This window comes from Ambystoma mexicanum, chromosome 4q (genome assembly GCF_040938575.1).
Source record: "Ambystoma mexicanum isolate Mex_15411 chromosome 4q, UKY_AmexF1_1, whole genome shotgun sequence".
Lineage (NCBI taxonomy): Eukaryota > Metazoa > Chordata > Amphibia > Caudata > Ambystomatidae > Ambystoma > Ambystoma mexicanum.
In genome coordinates this window covers 646,459,882-646,473,726 of record NC_090928.1, presented here as the reverse complement: position 1 = coordinate 646,473,726, position 13,845 = coordinate 646,459,882, and the positions used below count along the sequence as shown (strand labels likewise).

General features: G+C 43.1%; 1 protein-coding gene across 1 annotated transcript in view; it reads left to right on the top strand.

The window, feature by feature from the left end:
• LOC138467899 (uncharacterized) overlaps positions 1–9,244 on the top strand; it is a 216,818-nt gene extending 207,574 nt beyond the window's left edge. The window contains exon 9 of the mRNA XM_069608216.1: positions 8,754–9,244. Within this exon, the coding sequence (XP_069464317.1) occupies positions 8,754–9,091 (338 nt within the window). The 3' untranslated portion in view covers positions 9,092–9,244. The remainder of the gene's footprint in view (positions 1–8,753) is intronic.
• The last annotated feature ends 4,601 nt before the right edge of the window (positions 9,245–13,845 follow it).

Below are 13,845 nucleotides of genomic sequence, written 5' to 3'. Positions count from 1 at the left end.
CAAAGTCCTCATTGTTACTGCAGTTTCTCCTCATCCTGTGTCTCACCTTGTGGAATGTTTTTAATGATGCCATGTTTGTGGCCACTTGTAGTGTGTAAAATTGTTTTGACCCTCAGTTTCTTTCTGGTACGTTTTTGTAACTATATGGTTATCAACAATCATGATTTCTAAATCAATGGAAAGTGATCCTGACTTTATTATGTGTGCATGTGTGTTCTATCAAATATATTAAGCTGTATGTATGTGTGTGTTTGTCTGGCTATACCAATCCTCACCGTTGAACCCACGTCTGCCAAATTTTGCATGGATTGCTCTTTTGTCTGGGGCAAGATTGTAGTCTATGTTCGTATGCAAACAAATGCACTCCATAGGCACCCTAATTTACTGATGCTCACCCTGATTCACTACAGTAGGTACTAGAAGGCAACATTTGGAAAAGTGCCTGAAGTAAAATGTTCGAATTGTTGGTTATTCCTTTGAAATGTATTACTACTGTATACAGTTTGAAAGTGTTAAAGCATTTTTAAAGGGAATTTAAAAATGAATGAAAATGTTTTATCACGGCAGTCCAAATATGTGAGATGGGAAGGTTCCAGTTTACTTGAATCCATTCAGGGGAAGAGAGCACAATCCATCTTTCTTGAACATTTTCTCAAATGTGCTGAAGCCATTGAGTGACTGAAACATGCTGCAAAAAAAACACATCACTTGGAAAAGCTCCATCTGATGCAAAGTGAAAATCAAGAGCTTCTGAAACGCAACAACAAAAAGTAGCACAACTTGCTGACCAGAAGACACAAGCAACATCCTTCCAGGCCACATGGGGAACCACTCGATAGGACACGGGCAACACCGGGTACCCCAGCTATTTCAAATAAACTGTTCGGGTTTGGCTGCAAACTCTGCCAGTTCTTTGTTGCCTGTTCATATTACAATTATATCATATTTGTAACGTCTCCACATTACCATGCAATATTCTAAACCTGAACTGCTGGGTGCCAGGGCATGAGTGATTATATATTATCCCATAAATAAGCTGGCATTGGGGCATATTTTGCTCCCATTGCTACTCCGATTTGCTGACTAATTATTACCATTGAAAATGAAATTGTTAGTGTAAAGAGATGCAAGACCCACTTGGCCACCGGTCAGAATTAGAGTATCAATCACTAGTGTATGTCTGCAGGTGTAGAGGACTCCATCATCGTATGTTACTAATAGGAAATGGAATGTTAATCCCGAGGCTAGCAAAGTCATTTATTTTTCAATTTGCTAGCTTTCGTGGAATGTCTCCACTTCTCAGGCAGACACAAAATGAAGCATTTAAAAAACATTACAGCTTACATGGCCCCTCCTGCAGATAGCCCGTTATGTGTGGCTGTCTGCACATGGTTTGTAGTTTTGCTCAGCAAGGCATGTATTGGATGTTCAGCTCCCCCACACATTGTGATCTTGAAGGTCTAAATGGCACACTATTAGGTGGGGCAGGGGTCAGTGGAACTGTAGAGCAGGGAAAAGAAACAAAAAAAACAGCCTAACCTGTTTGTGTGCTTGCAGGAAGGCAGGAGGGGCTGTTAGGTGTCGGTCATTGTATGTGCAGTCCAGTTGAAGCTCGGTATGTCAGGACAGTCCCTTTACAAGATCAGCGGTAGCACACTCATCAACATATCAAGCTTGTGCCTCTAAAAATCTGAAGGAGGGGCTATACAGCCAATTTGTGTCAGGCCTGTGACCCACGAAGCCCAGTGTGGTAACTTTGTGTCAAATTCCATATCCGGAGTGTTTCACCATAATCAAGTGGGTAAGGGTGTGGTGTGACTAGGGACAAGGGCCCTGACACGTCTCTGGGTAGCTTTTCAGCTGGGGCGTTTTGAGGGCAGATGGGGCTGAGATGGAGTGAGTCTGGCACCTATTAATTGCCTTCTGAGTTTGGTGGGGCTGGTACATTGCCAGATGAATGTCTGTGAATGGATTTAGAAAAAATTATGGAAAATGTTGGGTCTGGATGTTGTGATCCTGTATCTCTTGAGTTGAACCAAGTGAAAGTCTGTTAGTTGGAATAGTGACTCATGAAACCGTCTTGTCTGTTCAAGCCCCTTGCCAGTGTATTGAAAATGTGCATGCATTTGAATTTATAGGTTTTTCTGGCTTTGTCAGTCCTGAAATTATCCCAGAGTACAGCAATCTTGAGATCAGTAAGTGTAGGATTAGCTTTTCAAAAATGCGCACCCAATGGACTCTCGTTAGTACATTGCTTAGCAGGTTGAGTAATTTCCCCAACATAGTAGCCACGCCCCGGACATTTCATGCACATAATCAAGATTGCTTGATGCACATTTAAACTGTCGCATAATTTTTGAGTCGTACCCCATGTGGGGTATCTTGATTGTGTCTGACACTTTGATATGTGGGCAGGTTAGGCATCTTTTGTTTCTGCAAGGCACAGTTGCATAATCTGTACTATTTGTGTAGCTTGCTTCTGAGCAACATTCCCTTCAGATTGGCTGGTTGTCTGAAAGTAAGGAGGGACATCTCAGGAAAACCTTCTCTCAGGCATTCATCTTGTTTTGGGATAGGTTGGTGTTCCTTAGCAATCTTGTGAAGGGGTTCACGCTCAGGATTGTATGCAACTACCAGTGGTACCCGGGTTTGTGTCTTTCGCTCTATATTCTAAGAGGTTTCTCTGTGTGTTTCGTGTTACCCTGTGAATCTGGCTGTCCACAATTCTGTGGTTGTAGCCATGGTTTATGAATTCTGATCTCAAGGTTTCTATGTTTTTATCCTGGTCCCTTGTGTCTGATCATAAATGCTTTCCTGAATATGGTAGCATGTTTTGTGTGCACTGGGTGGAAGCTGTCACTCTTCGGGTAGCTGGCACGGTCAGTTGGTTTGCGATATACTGTGGTATGTAGTTGGCCATCTTTTATTGTTATGGTGGTGTCGAGGAAATTTACTTTTTCAGGAGAGTAGGGGTGAGGTTGCTGGTTGTGTGGAATTCATTAAATCTTCTCTGGAAGTTTAGGAGGTCCTGTTCCCAACAGTCCAGGTCAGGAGGATGTCATCGCTGTAGCACAGTTATCTCAAAGGTCTGCAGTCACAGGTGCCAAGGAAATCTATCCCTAATTGTGCGATGAATAAATTTGCATACTGCAGAACCATCTGTGTGCCCATGGCCATACCCATCATTTGGAGACAAACGTGAAATAGTTGTGTGTCCGGATGAATTCTATGCACTTGCCTATAGTGTCAGCAAGTGGGTTTTGATTGCCAAGAGCATTCTTGCATGCGCCAGCGCCATCAATGAGAATGTTTGTGTAGAGTGACTCCACATCCATGGTTGCCAGTAATGTGCCCCTTGGGAGGGTGCCTCTATCATCCAGTTTGTTGAGTAGATTAGTGTTGTCCTGGATGTAGCTGGGCGTCACTCTTAGCAGTGGCTCCAAGATGTTGGTCCAGCCAGAGATATCCAGTCAGTGTGCCCGATCCAGAGATGATTGGGTGTCCAGGGTGGTTTTCTTTGTATATTTTGGGGAGCATGTCGAAAGTACCAGTCATTGGATTATCTGGTACGAGGCCCTGAATGTGTTGCTGGAAGTCATTCGGGTGTTTCTTGATCTTGTTGAATTCTCTTTTGTATTGTTTCGTCTTACTCCGTCTTTTTGTAATATCTTGTGTCAGAAAGTTGCCTGTGCTCCTCATAGTCAGCTGATTTGATTGTAATACTCTTGTTGCTGTGTAGCACCCCTTTCTGGAGGTGTCTGGTTATAGGAATGTTTAATGCGTTTGTCCAGTATGGCTGCTGATGCTCTGTCTGAAGCTTTCAATGTATTGATCCAGTTTTGGGTTACGTTTTATTCCTGTGTCTAAATATTTGAATATTGGTTCTATCACCCACCCAATGCCACTCATGATTGGTCTCATGTCGGAATGCTGTCAAATCTTTTGTGAATCTTGGGTAGAAAACACATATTCGGTATCCTTGCCTCTTTCAATCTAAACGTCCTTTTCATCATCGTATGGTAAGCCTAATGTGTGCCATTTCTGAATGAGTATGTGAGCCTCTTTATACAGATTTTGCTGTTTATGCTGTTCATTTTGAGCATCAACCGGGTGTGTCAAGGTTATTGTTAGCAGCCTTAATATAGTTCTGCTCATTCAGAATAAATATGCTTCCAGCTTTATCTGCTTTATTAAAAAATATCCATAGTATCATTGGTCATGAGTCTGTTTAAAGCTATGCTTTCATCTGATCCTAAAGGGTCACTAAAGTGCAGCTTCGGTTTGTGGTGGTCCTGCAGCCCTTCAAGATCTTTAGTGACAAGTGCAAAAAGGTGTCCATTAGGTTTTTGTCTGAAGAAGTTGGGCTGAATTTTGCCTCTTAAATTACTAGAACATGACAAATCAGATTGAATGCCCAACTGGGCATTCAATGCTTTTATAAATCCATGTCCTGCCCTCCTTCTAGATAAATGAGGAATTTGGTGTTTGTATACTCTTTTATGGTCATTTTGGATGGTGGTCTTCTCCTTTTGACTAATTAAGGTTTTTATTATGAAAAATGTTTCAATTTACAATTTCTAGTAAACCTGCATAGGTCTACATAGGTGTCTGTTATATTGACACTCTTAACAGTGCAAATGACAAACCTTTGAGTACTGATCTATCATGTCTGTCTACTGCTTGGTGTTGGGTTCCGAACTATATCTTTAACAATTTTGTATTGTGTACTGGATTCAATTTCTGGATCTTGTGTTGATGCCGTACTGTTTCTCTTTCATCTCCTCTTGCCCCTTACCTCTCGTATGGTAATTGGAGTGGCATCTTTCTTCTCCAAATTGTCTGAAAATGTTACTGTTTTCTTTGTGTAATTCTTGCTTTCTAATTGCTTTGCCCACCCGTATCTCTTGATTTCTTTAAAAAAATGTCCTCTTATAAGGAACTTGTTTGAACCTCCATCGAGCTATTTATGTGGACCAGTGTCTTCTGCTATATCATATATTTGATTCTGATATTTGTTATGGAATGTGTAAACTCTCCCTTCACCCTTTTTTAAAATTTGAATTTTGAAATTTAGTTTTCTTGTTGAGGATCTCATAGTAGTTCTTAACTGGTTCTGGCATGGCCACTGACTCAATCTCGTGCTTAACTCTGTCAATTTGTACTGCAGTTCTTTTAAGTTTTAGATCAGCATGTTCAGTCAACATTTTGACGATGATTGCTGAATTGCTAGTGATCTTCCTTTTTTGCGCAAAGATAATCTTCCTCACCTTTGACATTGGGAAAAACATACTGTTAAATCCCTTGGTATTCTGTCAAGTTCTAGATATTTTTCAAGTGTAGATTTCTCCCAAAGCTTGCTTATTTCTTTCTTTGACAGTCCTTCTAGACTTATAAATGTATGACTCTACCTTTCCTCTCATTCGAGTTATTTTGATTGCATGTTCTGTACTCTATCTAGAGAGAAAAAGAACCCGAACGTCGTCTTTCCAACTCTTTATTTAAGCAATATGACCCGAGCGGCAAGGGCATTACCGACTCAGGTAATGCCCTGGGGCCCATAGTTATAGGCCCGAGTGAAGCGAGCCCATGGCCTGAGTCGGTAATGCCCCTGCCGCGAGGGTCATATTGCTTTATGTACCCCAGCCTGCAAGATCTGCGTGACCGGGGCACTAAAAGCATTTTTTCTGCCCCAAAACGTTTTGGGACAGGAAAAAAAAGACCAAGAAAATGGCCGCCGGGAAACGGAAAACCGAGTCCATTTTCACTTTCCATGGCGGCCATCGGGAGTGGACGCACTGGGAACACTTCGGTTCCCAGTGCGTCTGCTCCCGAAAAAAAAGACAAGGTAAGTGGGGTTGGTGTTGGGAGGGAGGGGAAAAAAGAAGAAAAGAAAATCGTACCTGGGTCCCTGGCAGGGGACGATGGAAGCCTCCAGCTGTGTGGAGGCTTGGAGCGGGGATGGCCCCGCTTCGAGTCTCCACACGGTTGTGGGCTGCCATCGTCCCATGCCGGGGACAAAGCAGGCATTGGGTAAGTGGGGTGGCTGTTGTGTGGGGAGGGCGGGGAGGTGGGAGGAAAGGGAGGAATACAAAAAATAAAAATACCTCAGTCCCCAGCAGGGGGGGGGGGCGAAGGCAGCTTCTCAGCCGCGGAGAGGCTTGGAGCGAGGATGGCCCCACTTCGAGCTCCTCATTGACTGAGGGGCTGCCATGCCCCCTGCCATGGAAAAGGCGGCTGGAATCCTGGCAGAGAATCGAGGGATTCTCGGCCGGGTAAAGCCCCGGCGAGGGCCAATCAGAATGCTTGTTTCATTCTGATTGCACCCTCGCCGGGTACTAAATTATTTAATGGTGATTGTAACTCAATTTGTTTTTACATTAACTGTTTCAATCTAATTCTCAATAGCCCTGAGGAAGAGCTTAACTCCAAACATGTTTTGGCTCATGTTAGAAGTACAATTACATTTTAATATAAACATTGAACTCAGAATGTAAGCATCAAGCTTGAATTTCTCTTATCAGAGGATTTGACCTATCAGTGGAGTGGTGTTTCTGGTCCACAATCGGAGAAAGGAACAACTCTCATTTCATACTGAGGAGGTCCACTTAAATATCAGAGAAATCTCACTCTGTTCATTTTATTACAGTCCTTTCTCAGGTCAAACTGCGACACCTGTACTACAAACCATAGTAAATAATTGCAAAAAGAGATGCAGGAGGCCAAATTATATCTTCTCAGAATTCAGTTTAAGTGCAAGAAGACCACATAAGCATTCCTCTACTCTGCATGCACCAAGCACCACACCAGCTCTAATGCTTACATCAACATCCCCCTTACCACAACCCAGCCTACTCCAAGCAAACACACATGCAACCATAAACTCAACGCTCACTCTGCAGAACTCTGCACAGCAGAAATTGCTGATAGCACATCACATGGTTCCATGTGATTTAAACAAATCCAATAACAGCCAATGAATAACGAACCTATAATAACGAAAAATATCCCTTTTTAAAAAAAGGATTTAGGGGGGTCCTCCCCAGCCCCTGTTTCCCCATGTTTGTAAGCCCACCGCAAGCCCCTCCCCGCCCATTTTAACCCCTTAACCTGCACCCATATTCATTTTTCCCAATAAATTATTTTTCGTTGTTTTGGATTTATTGAGTTCATTGGTTATTTTGGATTCGTAATCGCTGTCCCAACCTCCGCCCACTTCCTGGACGTCTTTGTCCATGCCAACTACAGCATATCCACTGTACAGAAAAGTCCATTGGGGGCCTCACATTCCTATTCAGGAATTGTTGGACATGCACACTTCAGGACCCCTCAAATCCATGAAACTCCTGATCGGTCACTTTCCGCACTCCCACACCGCAGATGCTACTTTTCATCTGATCTCCCACTCATCACATAGTAACATCCTTCCTGGATGAAATCAGACATAATGCTGTAAACCATTCCATCACCATCTACTGAGGAAACCTCAAATCTTCTAGTAATAAAAGCAACCGAGAAAACAAATGAAGCCCTCGTCTATCTCCTGGACACCCTTGACATCGCAACACTGATACCACTGACACCAAAGGCAGCACTCTCGACCTAGCATTCTCGGATGTATACTAATTGACCTTTTCACAATTGATCGCGGGAGAATTTACCTTCTGCACAATTGATCGTGAAATGAAGGTCAATTAGGACATATATGCGGGGGAATCCCCTGCAACCTCCCACTCAATCCAACCCCCCCCCCCTGCAACCAGCTATCCAATCACATTGTATGATTTATTACCCCAAGCCCACCCCACACATATATATATATAAAAGTAAAATAAAGGTAAAGGTCAATTGTGCAGAAGGTCAATTAGGACCACTATTAGGTCAATTAGGATAAAAGGTCAATTGTAAAAGGTCAATTTGGGTAATACCAGCATTCTCTGCATCCCCAGACATTAACTGCCCTCATCAAGCTTCAGCTCTCAAAACCGATGAACTTATCTACCTGAACAAAAACCACATGCAAGTGTTGTGGCGGGTGGTTGTACAGTCTCCCCAACCAAACTTAGCAGCACAGTGAAACGGTTTGCGTACAGGGACTTCACTCCAAACAGAGCCCTGCTGACCAAGAGGTGAAGTTAGGTTACCAGATGACTACGTGTCTTCGTGACACCCTATTGTAGTGCTAGACTTTGATTTTACTTTTATCATATTTTTGCCCATTCAAATGCAATAACTCAAGACTACAGCTGCCAGAATGCAATTGATGGATAAATGAAAGCCCAGGACTGGGATATGCTGTACATGACATGGAGTCCTCTGGTAACGTTGTGTGAAAGTCGTGGATATTTAGGTGGTAATATAGTGTTTCATTGAATCTGGTGCATCAATATCATACACCCTAATTTCAGTATTGGGGGTAGTGCCTGAAAGTAGATGAGCGGAGGGAGGTACAAATAATTAGGCAAGGACCCCAGTGGGGTAGTGGAACATATGCAATTCGATTAAACCTAATTCCCCCCCCCCAAATCTGTTAGTCTGGATCCCTGAACTGAGGACCTCGGGGAATGCCACGCTCAAGTTGGAAAGTAATGCCACACATCGCCTGCCCTCATTCTGAGTAAGATATGTCCACATTGTTGACATGTAGCCTGCTACTTATGTGATTGCCCAGTGAGAGAGATTTACTCTGTTATTAACGTGTCCATGATGCTGTATTTGTTTTCTAAATTAACCCTTCTCATGTCTCTCCTTTTCAGCCTTTAGCTTGGTCTTTATCCATCTCGAAATCCTAGTTGGTACTTCCCTTGGTATTGTTTTGCTTCTGGTTCTGGCGATTGTGATCTGTGCGTCATTGAAAAAAAGGCAGGTGAAGAGAACACTAAGCCTCGGGGGGAGGCAACCTTCATCAGCGACAGATTCCCCTGCGTTGTTGGAAGCAGCAGGACCTTCTTTTGCTCAGGAATCGGTAGACTCAGAGTGTAAGGCACACAAGCTCTTTCCAGTGGCAAAACTGGCACCTGCAGGGCATGATACAAGCAAGAGGTTGAGCACAACCATCACTAGAGTAACCTTGGAACAGTCTGCATGCTTGTGAACTTGTTTATGGCTGCTCTATGTATGACTACACAATACATGGGCTGATTTTGTCATTCATTAGTTCCGGGTGAAGGAAATGCATACATGCCTATGCTAAAACGTGAATGTGGTTTCCGCTATCTGAAATAATAAAATGCAATGCAAGCATGAACTTATTGTGTAAGATTTCTTGAAGACGCTATACCAGTTGCAAGTTGTGCCCCTTTGTTGTAAACTGGTGGTTCGCCAAACATTTTTGTTTTGCCTTCTGGAGGTGGATCAAGCCACCTGTATGCGGGGGGAGTGGGGAGGGACGGTATGGATAGCACATCTGAACTTGGTTTATGCCAGTGGCCAATTACGTCATCCCAATCCTTGTCGCATAAAGCCGCTAACCTTTACAGCCTGCTAACCTTCAAGAAAAGTAATGGGTTAATTGCAGCTATCGAGCACCTGCTTGAGTGCACCTTCAGCCACTTGAATTCTAAGCAATCCGCCCTGTACTTTTTATTTTATTTTTTTATTTTTACTTTTAGGAGCTCCAGTAACTGGACTCTGCCATGAGTCGGCTATGCTTAAGAGTCTCACTTTCAAGCAGTGCACAGCGTTTGACAAACAGGAGTTGGTGGGGTTGTACCCAGGTGCGTCTGCGGGCCTTTGGGTGAATTACTATATGCCTGCTGCTGGGCATGAGTAATTGGCAGGCCAGCAGCATGTGTAGCTGCAACCCGGCTTCACTTTAAGAAAACGCCAACCCGGTTTGTTCACTTGGGTAAACCTGATTTTTACTTAACAAATCTGCAACAAGTGTTGGCCTACATTTTGACGAGATCATTCATAAGTGCCCCAGGGAGTTGCCTTCCAAAGGATTTCTAGTACTCTGGTGATTCTAATTTTTTTCATAAGCTTTTTTTGCAATCAAAATGGGAATAACTTTGAAAGTGAACAAGAAGTTTAAAATTACCTAATTATATGGGCCCAGTTGTAGAGGAGGGGCCAAGTACCTCTACCGGATGTCCTGCCCCCATTTTGCCTATATGTTGGCAGCTGGAAATTGCTACATGCACAATAATGGTGCCTATACCGTGAAAAGTCCTTGAAACAAGATATCCATTGAGAAAACACTAAATAATATACCCGCAGAGAAATGAGTCTCTTGAAGGAAGTTCAAGAAGAAGTATGAAGATGAGTGAAAGAGGACGGGGGGACATCACATGAAGCAGAAATGACACATCCAGAAGAGATGCCAATGAATAAAATATATAGACCTTATTGAATCTGATGGTGAAGTAGAGAATCAAGCATCACTTTGCATTTTCTTCAGTGCTTCTCCGGACGTGCAAGCTTAATATTGTTCCCAAAGTCCTTTCACAAATGTACAGATGCAGTAACGCAAGTAGACGAAGTAATAAGGCTGGCTATACGTAGTGAATAGACTGCAGGTGGTGCCGCCAACATAAATATACAATGAAAAATCTTTGTTAAAGGGATGTTATGGTTAAGTTGCACTAATAAAAATCTATGAAATTCAATGAAAAAACGGTGTTAAAGGGACTTTATGGTTACAAGTAAAACCGAAAAATCTCAGAAATTCGCTGGTTATGGTAAGGTAAGCAACCATAACTTGCACCACCACCGTGTACTGCTAAGACTAACACCCAGGATATTGGAGATGACATCACATGAAATGAATTTTGATGAAGTCCCTACAAGTGGTTGTGTTTCTAATGTTGGTAACATGTCATCAGGGGTGATTGTGTAATGTTAAACATGTAATAACTAGCTAACAATCCAAGACTTACTACACACTTGTGCTAGTACAAACAATACATATAAAGACCCACAATGCATACAAATCAGAGGCACATACAGGAAAACTAAAGTGAGGAAGAAAGACACTGCGTCATCAGAAAATGTTGATAGCATTAAACTTTATCTTCACGTATACAAATGAATTGTGTGTTTGAGGCCTGCCTATTCCCCCATGTACGAGCACCATGAGCTGAGCCCAAACCCTAAGGAAAATACTTTAAAAACATATGATAAGGTTAATGTCTAGATATACAGCATATATACCAAATTTTTAAAAAGCACGCTTTCGGGACCGAGCCGCCACTCCTGACGCAGTTTGGTGAAAATCCGTCCAGCGGTTTGGGCTGTAATCGTGATCAAAGATTTTTCCATTATGTCTATGGAACCTCACCAAATTTGCCAAGAAAAGTCAGAGCAGCCCATATATTTTTATTGAAAAGTTTGGTGAGGATTCGTCCAGGGGGACCGAAGTTATGGGATGCCAAAAAAGTGCTCTTCTTATGTGTTTAGCAACTTAGCCATAACTACACGGCAGCTACCACAGACCGTGTAATAAATATATATATATTTATATATATATTTATTTCTGGAAGTTCCACAACACATTTTATTTAGCAAACTTGGATCCCGTGAATTGAAGGGTTGGAAGTGTGCTGCAGTAGAATAAAAGAGCAGACGGCGAAGGAAGATTTGAGGAAGCTTTCCTGGCCCAGTGTCAAAAGTTGGGGCTGCCAAGAACCTGGTTATCTGCTCAAGAAGATACAATGAACGTGAGAAGTGAGCCGAACTCTTGTTTGAGATTTAATGGAAAAACACTAGAAGTGCCAGGTTTTCTTCATTTAATACCATTAATTGCAATGAAGGAGCTCAAAATGTGGTTTCCAGTCACATGGTCAGATGAAAATAGACTTTGGGGCGAGCTACACCAAGACCAGAAGATAAGGCCATGCTCCCACTCCCTTTTATTCTCAGGCACAGTGAGCCTTTGCAAGGACAAGTTCAAAGACATTAATTGAATGGCAGACTGCAGGAGTGATGATGAATGTTGGTTTAATTGGGTGGGGAGGCATGACCAGACCACCCCCCCAGCACCTGGAGTACCAGCTTGCGTGCTGCTAGCGAGTGGAATATTTCAGAAGGGTACAAGCATGCCAACCAATCATAGAGGGGGCCATGTAGCAAAGAGCCCTATAGTTTGAGAAGCCAATAGAACGTCATGTATTAGTATGACATGGAAGATGACTTGCACTAGGGGAGGGCATATCTGTCCACCTGACCTCAGAGATCCAATCATGATATCATACCCCATAGCAAGTATACTTAGATGTTCTCCTTAAGCCTATCACAAACCGCCATAGGTTTTCTTATTTTGCCACGTAGTATGACATCTGTGACGAACTTTTAGAATAAAGTTATGTTTATTTTAATGTGCTGCGTTGAGACTCTTGAGAGAGAATACTTATGGGGCGTCCGTTGATATCTGTTGTACTCCCTGTTTTAGACAATTGCAAATAAAACAGTCGTGGTTTTGCCAACTTCCTCAGTCGGTCTGATTATTGATGTATGAGTAAAATCTGCATCCCATCCATCTTAGATAATGTTACCTCGTCTTAAAGGGCCTACGGGTTCACAGCCATCAAGTTGGCAGTTTATAAAGAGTACATTTAAGCCATGTCTAGGTTTCAACATGGTGATTGCTGGGATTACAAAGTTCTATAGCTAAAATAATTTCATATTGTTATCTGCATGTTTGCGAGTGAACTTCCTGGTCAAAGGCATCCTATTTATTCACTGTCAAAGATTTAGTTTTAGCCCCAAAAAATATTTCGGCTGGGTCTATGCAAAAGTCTTTTGTCTTCCCTGGGAATGGATTGTTGCCTCCCAGAAAGGCAGGAGCTTCCTGCAGTGAATAGGGAGAGATCCAGTGCTTCAAAGGCCAGGGCCTGCTAGGCCGAAGCAACACACCCCAGAGTGTTGACACTCTTTGAAGTAGGCAAACAAGGGGCGGCAGGGTAATAAAAGTATGCGCCATCTTGGATTTTCCCCGGGCTCCCATATTTCGGGTACCACTCCCTGACGAGAAAGCACTCTGGGTTTGACATCACAAGGCAAAGGACTCTTAGAAAAGCAGCCTGGATTAGACTGCTTACAGAAGGTTAGAAGGGAACCAAAAGAATGTGGCCGTTTTCCCATGTAAGTGGGGGGCCCCCTCCCCTTTTTAGATTAATCTTTGGAAAACTGAAGGAGGATTCATTTGAAACTCTGGGAGTAAAGTGCAGCAAACCCCTCTGTTACAGAGGAGAAGACGGAGACCTTAAAGAAAAGGGCAAGCCCCCTTCACCACCACCGAAAGAACATTTGGCGTGACCTGCTCACTGGACTGCAGCTGAGACCTTTGGTACCCAGGAACCTGCTCACTGAAACTCTGCAAGTGCTCTCTAAAACCTTTCTGGTTGAGGACTGCAAAAGAATGATATACCTGACCCCTGGAGACCCTGGACAGGGCCTCCAAGACTTCGAGGAACAGCCCTGGCCCGTGTTTCCTGCCACAAACCGCTTGTAAGCTACACCAGCCAGGACAGCACCTGCCTGTACCAAGCTGCTTCGTGCCACATGTATTTCTGCTTGGACTGCAACACATGCTGAACTCAGTTGACCAGTTCTCACCAACCCTATCACTTCCTCAGGCAGCTCCTAGAAGCCTGACTAAATCCCATTGAGCACCGCAGAACAAGCAATAAAGGCATTCGAAGTTGTTCTGTTCCATGCACTGCATTAAAGAACCCTTGTGACTTGCAAGACCCAATTCCCTACCTTTTAAAAAATACCTTTTCATTGAACTTGAACTTTTGCGGCTGATATTTGTGCCCGTCGAACCCAGATTGCCCACACAGTTTACATTCTCTTATTTCTCCTTTACAGGGATGGGTCATTCGTTGTGTATTGTTTTTGTGTAAAGTT